Below are 14,021 nucleotides of genomic sequence, written 5' to 3'. Positions count from 1 at the left end.
TGAAAAGGCCGGGTTTGGAGTGTCACCATGGGGGGCCTTGCTCCCTGAGATGTGGCAACCACTGAGGGAGACAAACCCTGACTAGGAGCACCCCACAGGCCCCTCCCACTCCACGAAGAGGAACACAGGGGAGAGCCAGGCAGGGGCCCCAGGCCTCCCAGACACCCCCTTGGAGCAGAGCCCTCCTCAGGGTAACCGGGTCACATGGACACTTCTTCCTTGGAGGCCACCCCAGTGCTGGGGGATCCCAAGCAGCGCCATGGCTCTAGAGGGAGCCCAGAGAGGGTGGGAAGGGGTGAGAAAAAAACAGCCGAGGCCTGAAGTTTCACAGACAGGGTCGTTTGTCACAGCAGACAAGCACCTCACGGCTCCTACCCGCACTCATCGCGGACAGTGCCTGCAGCGGGAGCGGCGCGAGCACCCTCCCCAGATGAAAACACCAGCACCAGGAGGTGGGCCGTAGCCCAGGCTGAGGGAGGAGGCTGGGGGCTGGGGCTCAGGGTGCCCCCCGGGCCACAGCGCCACCCTGAGTGGCCCTGAAAATAGTGCACAGTGCTGGGTACTGCCCCGGCCAGAGGCACCTAGTTGTTGAGCATTCTGGCCACAGGCCACCAGATGGCCCTTCCTTGGTGTGGCACGAGGCCACGGGCACTTGCAGGAGCTCCCTGCATGCTGTTTTGTGCTTTGGTCTCAGGGAGCACCCTCCTACCTCGGGGTCCCAGAGTGGGCAGCCGGGCAGGTATGAACAGTGTGACAAGAGTACCGTGGGGCACCTGGTAGTGCCACCCAGAGGGGCAGCCGGTGCTCCTGGCGGTGTGGCAGCAACAGTTACTCACCCCAAGTCCAAACCCCAGAAATCCTGTTTCTCCGGCCCTCAGGGTCCAGAATGCACGGCATTGCCTCCTGGCCTCAGGGGCTGCTGCTGTGGCGGGAAGGCTGCCCAGCAGTGAGGAAGGCGAGTGCAGGGGCTGCGGCCGCGGTCAGAGGAGAGACAGCAGCAGAGGACGCGAAGCTGGACCGGCCAGGTTCAGAGCCCACCTCAGTTGCTCCCAATCAGAATCTGCTTTGTGCTCCACGGCCTCCAAGCACTTTCATGAGTGTTCTGCTCCTACGTGGCCAGGTCCCACCTTCCCTGACGGCTCTGGCCAGGCCAACTCAGGTTTCCTCTAAAACCATGAAGGCCTGAGGGGCTGTTTGTTACAGAGGCTGGAAACGTAGCCAGAGCCGCGGCCAGGGGCAGGCCCGCCTGGTCACAGCAGGATGAGGCTGGGGTGGCGCAGCTGCCGGTACACCTGCAGCAGCCTCTGGGCAGTGGCACAGGAGCTGGCCTCATCCTCTGTGCATAGCCGGTCGCGCAGGGTCTGCACCTCCCGCAGCAGCGTCTGCAGGTGGAGTAGACACAGCTCAGGCCCCCACCTGGCCCTGGAGATGTCACTGGGTACCTCTAGGGGACCCACCACTCGCAGGACCCTACTTGGAAAGTGGCAGGTGGTCCGAGGAAGAACACTCATCCGGAACCTTAAAACATGGGACACGCAGCCTGGCCTGGACACCCGGCCCCTCAAGTAGGATGAGGGGCCGGAACAGCCATGGCCGCTGGGACTCTGCCCCAGGCCCATGGGAGCGAAGCCCATGCGCTGTGAGGACTCTGCGGACCCCGAGTGACTGGAGAGGGGCCTGGCGATGGGCGCTCCTGGCTACCCGGTGAAGGGGACTGCCCGGGGCACCAGGTGCTCACCTCGTGGTTGGCGTGAATCTGGCGGAGATACTGCACACGGAGATCAGGAGCGCTGGAGCCCTGGGCAGCCTGCTCTGTCACCATCGTCTGGGGGGACAAAGGGAGCATGCTGCAGAGGGTGTGCCCCAGCACCTGCCCCCACACCCCTTGGAGCAGGGTGACCCTCTCCCTCTATCTGCCCAGTGCTGCCTCCTTGCCTGACACCCCCCCCCCACCTCCCTGCCTGGCACCCCACCTCCCTGCCTGGCACCTCCCCCCACCTCCCTGCCTGGCACCCCCCACCTCCCTGGCACCTCCCCCCACCTCCCTGCCTGGCACCCCTCCCCGCCCCAGTGCATTGCTGTTTTCCACCTTGCTGTTCACCTCGACTTACTGCCCTCCAAAGTGGCAGGACACAGAGCCCCTGGCCTGACAGTTTCTTGGAAGCAAACTCGTTTGGTTCTTTTCTCTCCACTGCTGGGATCTTCCCTGTCCCCAAGAGCCACACTCTGTGCAGATCCAGACCTGCCTACTGCCCCCTTCTCCCATCCTGGGCTTCAGGCCTGAAGGCCGCTCAGGAGAACAGACCAGCCAGGGAGCTGCCTCGGCGTCTTGTGCGGAGACCCTGGCCTGGCCATTCACTCATTAATGCAGCACAGCCCAGTGTGGGCTGCGGCACCGGCTCCCTGGGCTTGGATCTAAATTCCCAGATGGGACCGGGTGTGGTGGCTCAGGCCTGTAATCCCAGCACTTTGGGAGGCCAAGGCAGGCGGATAACTTAAGGTCAGGAGTTCAGGACCAGCCTGACCAACATGGTGAAACCCCATCTCTACTAAAAATAAAAAGAAATTAGCCGGGCGTGGTGACAGGAGCCTGTAATCCCCGCTGTTCGGGAGGCTGAGGGAGGAGAATCGCTTGAACCTGGGAGGCAGAAGGTGCAGTGAGCAGAGATCTCACCACTGGACTGCAGCCTGGGTGACAGAGCCAGAGCTCTATCTCAAACAAACAAAACAATTTCCAGACGAGCCTGGGCAGTGAGGCTCCTGCAGGCTCTTGGAGCAAAGCAACTGAGAAGAGATCATGACACCCTGAGGGGCAGCACTGGCCTGCCTGGGGCCCCAGAAGTGCTGGTAGCTGTTGTGGGCTGGGTCGGGTCCTGAGCACTCCTGTTCATGGGGCGGGCACCTGGCTGTTGGGGGACACTAAGGTCTGCGGCCCGAGATGAGATCTCTGTCCAGGAGGCAGCAGCAGTGCATGGGCTCCTGTGTGCTGATTCAGGCCCCCCAGATTCATGCAGAAGCCCTAGTGCCAGCACTCACAGCCTGGCTGTGTCTGGAAATGGGGTATCTGCAGATGATCAAGATGAGGTCACTGGGGTGGGTTTGACCCCACACGACTGTGTCCTTTTAAGAAGAGGGATATCTGGACACAAACCCAGGGGCTGGTGCTCTGCTCTTGGCAGGGGATGGGACTTTCTTGGGGACCAGATGGCCCAGTGGGCAGAGTTTCCTCTGACAGGCAACACCTCAGCCCTGGAGAACCCCCTGGTGCCCCCAGCACTCAGGACTAGACCCCCAAGCCCGGGCAGCCCCATCGTGGTGCTGTGAGATCACTGGGGTCATGGTGCTGCGTGACATGCTCATCAGGCTCATGGCAGTGTCACAGTGCAGGGCGCAGGGTCCTTGCACCAAATGAGATCTCTGGGTCATGGTGCTGCGTGAGCTGACGTGTTCATTGGGGTCGGCCATCTGAGCCACCTGCCAGGGCTGGGCAGAGCCACTGTTCGCAGAAGGGCCTGGTCTCCAAGCGTTACCACAGTGCCCATGGGAGTGGAGCTGGCGTCAGGCTACAGGCCCTGGGTCTCAGGGTTGGGCAGGCCTGGGCATGCACGTTGATAACAAGCCCAGGTGGAGCCGAGGCAGGGACCACCCCTAACAAGAAACTCCAGAACCGGTTTCTAGGGTCGCTGCAGACCCACCATATGGGCCAAAGCTGCGCTACAGTCCTGGCAGGCGGGCATGATGGCTGCCTTGCTGAGGGCATGAGCTTAGACTTTAGCTTGGAACTTGGAGAGCTTCTCAGATCTGGCAGTCGCTGGCCCAAGCTGGCTCTGGGCACAGCATGGAAGCAGCTATTTCTGTGCCAGGGAACTCCTGGGGCTGTGAGTGGGGGGAGCTGCAAACTCCACTCTCTTGGCAAAGACATGGAGGCTCCTAGCACCTTGTTCTAGGATCCACACCCAGGCCACGGCCTCTCCATGCAGCCTCTGCCCAGCCAGAGAAGGGAGGAAACCTTGGGCTGACCTTGCAGGTCACAAATAGAAACCCACTGGCCTAGTAGCCTGGGCAGTCCTTGGACTCACAGGTGCCCAGGGGGTGACGGCACACCTGGGGAGCAGCATCGGCCTCCTGAGAGGGTCCACCCCATGCCTCTCATCGCCCAAAGCCCCACTGCACAACACTGCACACAGCAGCAGAGCAGGCTTGGATCTTCCTACAACTCCCTTGCAGGGAGCCACAGACCCCGTGGCCAGCAGCTACAGGGTCCCATTCAGGGACCTTAGTGAGCGACCCATAGATCCTGGCCACCTTCCCAGGCGGGCCAACATACCTGCATGCGCCCGACAACGGCATGGTGCGCCCTGCAAATGTCGGCCAGAGAGGAGCTTTCCACTTGAATCTCCACGGCCTGGATGGGCCCTGCTGGGCAGAGGTCAGTCATGGCCACCTGCAACACAGGAGCCACCTCACTGCCTGCCAATGGCACTCCCACCTGCCCGGGGGGCTCAGGCTACACAGGAGCCTCCCCAGCTGGCAGCACGTGAGGCCCTGAGATGGTCCCAACCCCCTGCCCTGGGCTGTCCTATACCCTGAAGGAGGCAGAGCTTAGTACCCTGGTTTAGCTTTCTCCACCTGAAGAACCAGCCACCAACCAATGGCAAGAACCTGCTCTGCACCCAGATGTGTCCAGGAAGAGCCCGTCCCTCAGACCTGTGGAATTCACACAGGGCCTTGAGCCAGATTGGGGCCTGCTCCAGAAGGCAGCCACTACTGTGACACCTTATGGACAACCTACATGTAGATCCTGCCACACCCTTGGGGGGCCCAGACCTGTACCCCCACACCAAGCTACACAGATCACCTCTGGCAGCAGGGTTAGGGCATCGCTGTGGGCACTGGGAGCTGCTGGGCCTATCTATGGGACACCCACCTGTCCCTTAGGAAGATTGGACTGAGCTGAGCTGGACAACAAAGAATGGCAAGAACAGGCCAAGAGCCAGGAAGCCGAGCTTATTCTGCACACACAGCACATGAGGTGAGACGCCAGGGGCCTGGGGAGCCCAGAAAGGACACAGTCACCTGCAGCTCTCCCACAGGGGCTGTCAGCACCGACCTGCAGGGCCACCAACAGACCCCAGCATCAGGGCTGAAAGGGCTGTGTAGAGGGCAGCCAAGGTACCCGAGGGCCGAGGCTTGATTCCAAGTGCAGACTCTGGCTGGGCACGGTGGCTCATGCCTGTAATGCCAACACTTTGGGAGGCTGAGGTGGGCGGATCACCTGAGGTCAGGAGCTCAAGACCAGCCTGGCCAACATGGTGAAACCCTCATCTCTACTAAAAACACAAAAATTAGCCGGGCGTGGTGGCGGGCGCCTGTAATCCCAGCTACTCAGGAGGCTGTGGCAGGAGAATCGCTTGAACCCAGGAGGCAGACGTTGAAGTGAGTCAAAATCGCGCCACTGGACTCCAGCCTGGCGACAGAGCGAGACCCTGTCTCAAAGAAAACCAAAACCAAAACCAAGTGCAGACTCTGAGCCCCAGGCAGCCTTGCCCATCCTCAGGGACACACGTGTCCTGGCAGCCTGGGCTACCCTGCAAGAGCCTCTGCTGGTGGGACCTGAGGGTGTGCTGGAGGCACCACAGTCACGAGTCTCTGGAAAGGTGTGCACGACAGGGGCTGGAGACCAGCAGTGCCATTTGCCATTCAGCGGCTTCCGCGACAGGTCTGAAGCCCTCTGGCAGTGCAGAGGGTTAGCGGGGCTGCTGCTCCTGGGGTACAGGTGTTGGCGGCAGCACTGTGGAACCCGCTATGACTTCAGTCATGTGCAGGGGAAGGGGGCCCCCACGATGGACAGGGCTGGACAGGGCCAGTCCTGGGGGATCTGAGCTGCAAGGCCCTCCCTGCCTGAGTGGGGTCTGCTTGCTGCGAGGGGAAACTGTCACATCAGAGTCCTCTGGGAAGCTTGGGAAAAGGCTGCCGGGCTCCCACCCAGGGTGAGGGGTCCTCCCGAGCTCCGGCCCAGGGGCCCCACCCCAAGAACTGCTGGTGCCGAGGCTCGTTTCCCTGAACCCCTGCTTGCCTCTCGGACGATGAGGTGAACGTCAGCGCCATCAGGGGCCACTCCCTGGATGGAAGATAGCGCTCGGGCCCTCACGACGTCCACAGCAGCATTCTCAGCAAGGAGCCACTGCAGGGTGGCGCAGCACAGGGGCACACCTGGAGGGGAGGCACCAGCCGAGAGCTCAGCCTGATCCTACCAGGTGGGCTCAGCCGATCCTACCAGGTGGGCATCCGCATAGCTGCCCCAAAGTGCCCTTCCCAGAGCCATCTAAGCATCCCAGCTGTCCACAGCCCCACCCTAAGCTGCGGTGTGGCCAGCTGACCCAGGGGAAGGAGGCCACTGCTCATCTTTCTCTGCTGAACAAGTCCTACGATGGGTGGTGGCAGTTACAATCTGTGGAAGGTGAAAACCTCACTTTGGGGGACCTGCTAATGCTACTGGGGGCTGATGTTAGGAGCAGGCAGCTCCGCCCCGGCACTAGGCAGAAACACCCCAAGGGATGGCTGCGGCTGCCCACTCTGCACAAGCCCCAATCCAGAAACCATCCAAATACCCATCTGCAGCAGAACGGTGACATCTGCACCTGCAACACAGAGGGTCTCACACACATGGGGGAGCAAAGGACAGACACAAAGAAGGGACTGCACACTCCATTTCGTGGAGCTCACACACGCCTGATGAACAGTGCTGGGGCTTTGGGGTGAGCGCAGCTGCCTCCCTCCCTGGGTGCCCTCACTGTGAAGCTCATAGTTTGGCTCCTTTGTGACTCTTCTGTATTTAGGTTATGCTTCCATATATAGGTTTAAAAAACACAACTGAAAAGAAATACATGGTGAGAGGGCTCCACATAAGGCCAGACACCAACAGCGGAGAGAATGCAGGCGAAGCTCATTTCCTGAGCAGAGCTCGCCAGGCTGGGGGGCCAGGCTGCCCCAGAAGCAGCTGGGAGAGGGAGGAACAGCCCATGTCCACAGGCCCGAGCTGGGTGGGGTGGAGTGGCTCATGCAGGTAATCCCAGCATTTTGGGAGGCCCAGACGAGATCGATTGAGGCCAGGAGCTCGAGGCTGCAGTGAGCCATGATTGCACCACTGCACTCCAGCCTGGGCAACAGAGCAAGTTCCTGTCTCTTAAAAAAAGAAAAAAAAATCCCCAAGGCTGAGCAAAGCCAATCAGTGCCACCAACCTGAGTGGCCGTCCTTCAAGGCAGCTCTGAGCAGCTCCGCAGACACCTTGATGGAAGCCACAGATGGGGGCAGGTACTCGGCCCGCAGGGAGGCGGGTCCTGCTGGCTGGCTGCCAGGCTCCCGACAAGTTTCCAGAAAAGTGGCCACAGGGTCGTGGGTGGGGCCGAGTGGGGAGGGGGCCCGTGTGTGGGGTGGGGCCAGGCCAGGGAAGCGCAGACATTGCAGCATGTCCACTGTGTGCCTGCTCAGGGGCAGGCAAACGCCCTCTTGCTCAGGCAGGACGTCGGAGGGGCACTCATCCAGAAAGGGGTCCTCAGAGTCCGAGGGGGCGAGGGCCCCGCCCACCACCTCCCTGAGACTGTAGAACAGCGTGCAGGATACGGTCACAGGCAGGTCGAGCCCGCCGGTCTCACCAGGGCCCAGAGGTAGCGTCACCTCCCGCCGAGCACCGGGGCCGAGCTGGTCCACAGGAATGGTGTAGGTGATGGCAGAGCAGGCCGAGTCCAGGTCGAGGGCACAGGAGCTGGTGAGCACCTGGATGCACAGGGTCCACCCCTGGTCCAGGCTGAAGTTGCTGCTGTTCTCTAGCACACAGGTGGCCATGAGCACATCCTGTGTCTGCAGGCGGTTCCAGGTGGTGCTGGTGGTGCAGGAGATGGGTCTGGGGCCCGTGCCGCTTGACAGCAGTGCACAGCTCACATTCATGGCCTCGTTGAGGCTTGTCAGTGCCTTGTTCCGCTGGTCAACCGCTTTCTTTAGAAAAGACACTCTGCAAAGGACAGACATGACCCCCAGGAGAGGGGGGGACACCCACAGCGCCCGGTGCCACATCTTGACTCAGGCCCGGTAGGCACCGAACCTGGCTCCACGACAAGCACACGGTGGATGTGGAGCCAGGCCAGAGAGTGAGCCCCCGCCCCAGGGGCCTGTTTCTCCTGGTCCCACCCACACCGAGCCTCTCTGGAAGCTGCCTCCAGCCATCTGACCTGACCTCTCCTCTTGGGCCACAGAAGGAAAGAGGACAGAGGATGAAGCTGGTGCTCGGGGGGCCTAGGCTAATCTGCCAGGTTCGAGAAGCCCACCACCCACATCTGGGCCACGCAGGGGCCAGGTGGTGCATTACCCCACCCTCAGCTCCCCAAAATATTCCTAGCGGGCCTCTTTTCTCCCTTGCAGCCTTCATAGTGAAAACCAGGGGGGTCGCAGGCACTACGGAAACAGCCCTAAACCACAGGGACCTGGAGTGACAAGCCCCTTGCTCTCAGGACCCCAGTGGTTATGTGAGGGGAGCAGGGGAGGCTGCGCGCACTCAGTGTGTTCTCTCTGAATGTCCCGAAGCCAGTGCTGCGGGAGGAAAAGCACACTGGATCCTGCGCTGAGAGCAGGGAGGGTGAGGACTCAGCAGGGGACGTCTCCCGTGCCCCACTAGGGAGAAAGGGTGGGCTGCTGGGGGCAGTCCCGGCTCATCTTCCAGAGGCAGCCAGGTAGCCTGTCACCAAACAGTGGGACGCATGAGGCTCTCAAGACATCTTAAGAGGACAAGTAACGGCTGGGCACGGTGGCTCACGCCTGTAATCCCAGCACTTTGAGAGGCCGAGGCAGGCAAATCACTTGAACCCAGGAGTTCGAGACCAGCCTGGGCAACATGGTGAAATCCCATCTCTACTAAAAATACAAAAACTACCCAGGCATGGTGGCAGGTGCCTGTAATCCCAACCACTCAGGAGGCTGAGGCGGGAGAATTGCTTGAACCCAGGAAGTGAAGGTTGCATTGAACTGTGATCGTGCCACGACACTCCAGCCTGGGTGACAGAGTGAAATTCTCTCTCAAAAAAAGAGGTGAAGTAGGGTCGGGCACGGTGGCTCACGCCTGTAATTCCAGCACTTTGGGAGGCTGAGGTGGGCAGCTCACGAGGTCATGAGATCAAGACCATCTTGGCTAACAAGAAGAAACCCCGTCTCTACTAAAAAATACAAAAAATTAGCCGGGCGTGGTGGCGGGCGCCTGTAGTCCCAGCTACTCGGGAGGCTGAGGCAGAAGAATGCTGTGAATCTGGGAGGCGGAGCTTGCAGTGAGCCAAGATCACACCACTGCACTCCAGCCTGGGTGACGGTGCGAGACTCCGTCTCAGAAAAAAAAAAAGAGGCCAAGTAATGGCCTGGCCTGGACCATTGCCACCCGAGGACACCCAGACCCAGGATGACCCCACACAGGGACACTACCTCCTGAGGATGGCAGCGCTAGCCTCTACCTGGCCTGAGCTGAGCTGCTCACCTCTCAGAGATGTTGCCAATTCCAGATAGCAGCTCCTTTATTTTCCGGCCTGCACTCTCTGTGGTCATCCTGGCTGGGCCAGGCATCTCAGAGTCCAGGTCCAGGCTGCAGGTCATCAGGCGGCCTTTGGCGGACAGGGCCAGAAGCTTGGTGCCACCTGGTGATAGACACACATGGGGCCTGGTCAGCAGGCTGGGAGGGGCAAGCAGCGTGACACTCAGTGGTGTTTCCCCGGACTCCAGGAAAAAAGTTGGAAGACGGCCAAGGCCGGTGTCCAGTGAGGAAGAGAAGGTCCCAAGGCAAACGCGCTGTCCCCACCCTGGGCTTCTGTCAGTGGCCCCGAGCCACACCATCTCTGATCCCACCCGTAGCCCTCTCTTCCGCACTGGAGACAGTCTGGCGTTTCCCTTCAAAGCCCTTCTCTCGTGCTGTGTATGTATTTTCCGTGGCGAGATTTATTAGCATGCTCACAATGTGAGCACACTCAGGAAAGTGCACTGGTAGGAGGTGTGTGGCTCTATTCCTCTCACCCCAACACTGGGAACACACAGCTAAAATCCTCTCTGGCTTTTTCTGTGGAAAACACAAAACTAGAATTCCACAATGCCATCTGCCTTTGGTCCAGAGCAGACTCACAGGCAGGCCACACCATGCCACGAGCAAGCGTTTGCAGCCTTTGGAAGAAAGGTGAGTCCGGAACAGATCTCCCTGGACTGCTTGCCACACAAGACCTGCCAAAGAGGCGCTTGCGGCGGACCCCCAAGATGCAGTTTCCTCCGAGTCCACAGCCAACAAGCAGCAAACTCAGTTCCTACCAGGCCCAGGGCCACACCTTAGACCCCAGAGGCAGAGCAACACATAGACCCACTACCAGCCCCTGGCTTGACCTTGGGACAAGAAGAGAGTTAACCACTAGGCTGTATCAGCACCCGTCAGCCTTGCAAAAGAACAAGCCCAGGAAAGGAAGGCGGCCTGATAGTAGCAGACAGCCAAAAAGGGTGCTCCACCCTGGGCTCCCATCTTTCATTTTAGACAGCAGCTCATACCTTCATGCGTCCTGGGAGACGCGGACAGCGAGACAACGCTGCAGATGTTCAGGCTGGCTGGGCACAGCATGGGGGGCAGGCCTCCCGGGCCTTCTTCAGGCTGCTCGGGGCCCAGCGGGGTGCTTCCCCGAGACAGATCCACCACACAGAGGTCAGAAGGGGTGCTGTGGTACACGCGGCCACCCCCACCGCAGGCAGCACAGAGCACGGGGCCTGGGAGGCAGTACTCCCGCAACTCGGGCACCAGCTTCCCGGACTCAACCCAGCTGGCCTTGATGGCCAGCATCCGGCCGTGGTGACCAAGGGCCACCAGGCAGTCACAGTGCACATCCTCATCAGGCAGAAAATTCTCTGCAGCTTCTGCAGCCTGTAGCTCTGTCTTCAAGGCCCCTATGAAGATGACGGGCTCCTCCAGGTGATGGAGGATCTTGACAAGGGCATTTGGGTCACCAGGGGCTGACCTGGAGGTGACCAGGGCCTTCAGGATCACACAGCAGAGCTGGCCATCAGGGAGACCACAGAGGACCACAGGTGACTGCAGGAGGGTGGCATCAGCTCCAAAGAGGAGCCCGAAGAGGGCATCCTCCAGCGTGAAGCCCCCAGAGCCCCCGAGGAGGTCGTGTGGGACCCCGGAGCCTGACGGTGACACACAGCACAGCACTGGAAGGAAGTGGGGGGCTGCAGGCTTTCCTGGGACCCCGGCTGGGGGGGTGTAGGAGGACAGCTCCACCTCACCGATCTGGCCTCCTGGCCGGGGGTCCTCCCCAGGACAGGGCTGCTCAAACAGCTGCATCTTCCATCGGGCAGGGCCCTGCACCAGGGTGACCAGGACACTGTCCAGCAAGGTGAACGCGCACAGCCCAGCATCGGGAAAGATGCAGGCATCAGGGTCCACAGGGATCACGGGGGAAGGCTGGTCACCGTCCTCGCTGTCCCTGTCATCCTGGCTCGTAGACCTTTGAGAACAGAGACGCACTGGTCAGGCCTGGGCAGGGTGGGATTCCCACGTTCTCTTCACAATAACCTGGCATGGTGTACTCTGGCTCAGGGGTTCCCACAGTGACCCCCAAGGCCGCTCAGCAGTCCATCTGCCACATGGCCTCCCACCTTCCCCACGAAGGATACTCTTCACAGGAAGTACCAAGCAACCAAAACCAGCTTGAACGGACACCCCTCAGCATAGAACCGTCAGGCTGAGGCCCAGGCTGCAAAGTACACAGGCTGCCCCTTCTACAGCCTGGGCCACGGTCAGCAGCTGCTGGCTCTGCACTGAAGACAGGCCTGGCTGCCCGGAGCTCGCTTCCTTCCGACCCAGATGGTGTCCACTGATCAATGACTCGGGGTCACGGTGCCTTTGCTGTCTCCTCCCTCCAATAAAGACCCAGCCTTGGAGGCGTGTCTCACCAGACAGCACCGGGCCACCAGGGCCCAAAGGACAGGATCCCGCGCCCCACCGTGGGCTTAACCATGTGAACCCCACTTACTAAGGACTGTGAGCAAGACACTTGCAGAAAGAGTGCTGGGGACAGGGGCTCCAGATATGGGCAGGGATGGCGGTCAAGGCTTCAGAGCTGGCGGCAGCCCGGGTCCCCAAGCGCGATGAGGTGGGGCTGCTCGCTCTGAAGCAGTCCGGGGGCAGCAAAGGCGTGCGGGAGGGAGGCCGCGGGCCCGCCCTCACCTGCTCCTGCCCGGGTGGTCCAGCGACAGGCAGTAAAGGCCCCTCCGGGCGCACAGCGCGTACAGCAACCTGCGCGGCGCCAGCAGCTCCAGGTGCCACACCTGGTCGGGGAACCGGAACGCCGCCTGCGGACCGGGGCGCGGGTCAGGCCGACGCGACGCGCCGGCCCGCGGTCTTCATTTTCACGCGAACCGCCACCCCCGCCCGGCCCCTCCCGCCCCCTCCCGCCCCCGCGGGCCGGCGCTCACGGTCAGCAGCCCGCCCTCCTGGTCGTACACGTAGACGAGCTCGCTCCCTGTGGACAGGAAGACCTCCGCCTCGTGGCACAGCACGCGGGGCTTGCCCGCCGCCAGGCCCCCGAGAGGGCAGCAGAAGCCCGCCAGGTAGCGGACCCGCGGCGCGGCGCCAGCCATCCTGCGCGCGGGCCCGTCAGAGTGAGGAGCCCGGGCCGCGCGGCGGCGGCTCCGCCTCGGAGCGCTTTACGGCAGCCCGCTATGCGGCGCGACGTCCGCCGTAAAGCGGTCGGCGGTGCAGGGGGCGGGCCGGAAAGGCCGCGCTGCTGGGACTCGGGGAGCTGGGGCGGCCGCTGGGACCCGCGGGGAGCAGGGGAGCCTTCCTAGGGACTGCGGCATCGTGCCGCAGGTCGAGGTTGACCCGGCCGGGCTGGTGGGAGCCCTCGGCGGCTTCATGGCCCCGGCTGCTGCACGGGTTCCCCAGGGTGAGGAAGCGGGGCCTGGCCGAGCAGAGGTTGCTCTTGGGCGGGGCTGGATCCCGCTCCATTCTGCGCGTCTCTCCGGAGCAAGGGCTCAGCTCCTCGGGCTTTTGCGTAAACCCCTCGATTCTCTGGGCTCTCGGAGAGCAGCTGGGTCCTGCCGGAGCGCACTTCAGCCGGGGACGGGGTGGGGCAGCGCCCGCTCTTGTCATCCTAGGGATGGGTCTCTGCCCTGTGCTCCGCGAGCCGCCCCCCGGCCGCCCCCACGTTCAGGGCGCAGCGGTGTGAGCCAGCTTAGGTGGAAGTGCGTCCCTCCCTCCGTGGCTGAACACGTGGGGACAGGGAGTACACCAATGGGGTTTCTGGGTTGGGGGCAGAGGACAAGAAAATGACTATGAGCCAGGGCAAGACACCTCCACCCTCTCCCTCCTGGCAGCTCTCCACTTCCTCCAGGAGAGAAGTACTGACCAGAGAACGCTCCTGGAGGGGCCTGCAATACGGACACCTGCTCCGTGGTGGGAAGAGAGCGGAAACCAGGCACACCATTCACAAGTAAATGAACAAGGAACCCCGCCCCCGGCCCGCCTCCCTTCGTTTAAGAAGCCAATCTGAAGAGCGCTAAGGCCAGACACCCTTGAGGGAGAGTCTAGGGGCAGGGCTGCAAGACTGGGCTTGGAAGTTAGGCAGACATCGTGGAGTCTGGGTGCACCTGCTGGAGCACAAAGCATCACGTGCAGACGTCCTGACCGCCCACCCTTTGAGGTTGGGGTGGGGACTGACCCTAAAGCAACGGGGATGTCTGATTCTGGATGTTGGGTTAGACAGACTCAAGTGCGGCACCTGGAGTCAGTTCCTTGCTTCTTTCTCGCCAGGGCTGCTCTGAAAGTGTTTGGGCTGGAAATGCTGTCTGATGCTGGGGAGAGGAGGGCCAGGGGCATCTCATTTGGCCTTCAGAGTCAGGAAGTGCAGATGTCATATCGTTGTGAATTTCCCCACAGGGATCCTCCGCTGGTCTTCTGACCGAACTTCCCCACAGGAATCCGCGGGTCTTCTGACTGCTGGTTTTA

The 14,021-nt window shown here is 61.6% G+C and overlaps 1 protein-coding gene across 3 annotated transcripts; it reads right to left on the bottom strand.

Annotated features, from left to right (window-relative positions):
- Positions 1 to 318: 318 nt before the first annotated feature.
- On the bottom strand, positions 319 to 12,738 carry FAAP100 (FA core complex associated protein 100). Of its 3 annotated transcripts, none has more exons than XM_030827474.1 (9): positions 12,491 to 12,738; positions 12,243 to 12,367; positions 10,565 to 11,520; positions 9,519 to 9,675; positions 7,243 to 8,012; positions 6,077 to 6,213; positions 4,328 to 4,444; positions 1,739 to 1,825; positions 319 to 1,382 (listed from the first exon to the last, which is right to left on the bottom strand). In XM_030827474.1, the coding sequence occupies exons 1-9, from the start codon at positions 12,653 to 12,655 to the stop codon at positions 1,251 to 1,253; spliced, it is 2,646 nt and encodes an 881-aa protein (XP_030683334.1). In that variant the 5' UTR covers positions 12,656 to 12,738; the 3' UTR covers positions 319 to 1,250. The 3 variants fall into 3 exon arrangements, with proteins under 3 accessions (XP_030683334.1, XP_030683335.1, XP_030683336.1); XM_030827475.1 differs by having other exon boundaries at positions 12,049 to 12,367; positions 12,491 to 12,707; XM_030827476.1 differs by having other exon boundaries at positions 324 to 1,382; positions 12,519 to 12,589.
- Between the last annotated feature and the right edge of the window lie 1,283 nt (positions 12,739 to 14,021).

The sequence above is a fragment of the Nomascus leucogenys genome, chromosome 14 (genome assembly GCF_006542625.1).
Source record: "Nomascus leucogenys isolate Asia chromosome 14, Asia_NLE_v1, whole genome shotgun sequence".
NCBI lineage: Eukaryota > Metazoa > Chordata > Mammalia > Primates > Hylobatidae > Nomascus > Nomascus leucogenys.
The sequence above is the reverse complement of the archived record's forward strand: the minus strand, read 5'-3'. Positions and strand labels throughout refer to the sequence as shown.

Bases quoted from the DNA above. Each gene is read 5' to 3' on its own strand.
- FAAP100 (XM_030827474.1), bottom strand. From the start codon at position 12,655: ATGGCTGGCGCCGCGCCGCGGGTCCGCTACCTGGCGGGCTTCTGCTGC. The intron at 8,013-9,518 runs GTGAGCAGCTCA...TGTCCTTTGCAG, and splicing joins ATTGGCAACATCTCTGAGAG to AGTGTCTTTTCTAAAGAAAG. The intron at 4,445-6,076 runs GCAAGCAGGGGT...CCTGTGTTGCAG, and splicing joins TTCACCTCATCGTCCGAGAG to GTGGCCATGACTGACCTCTG.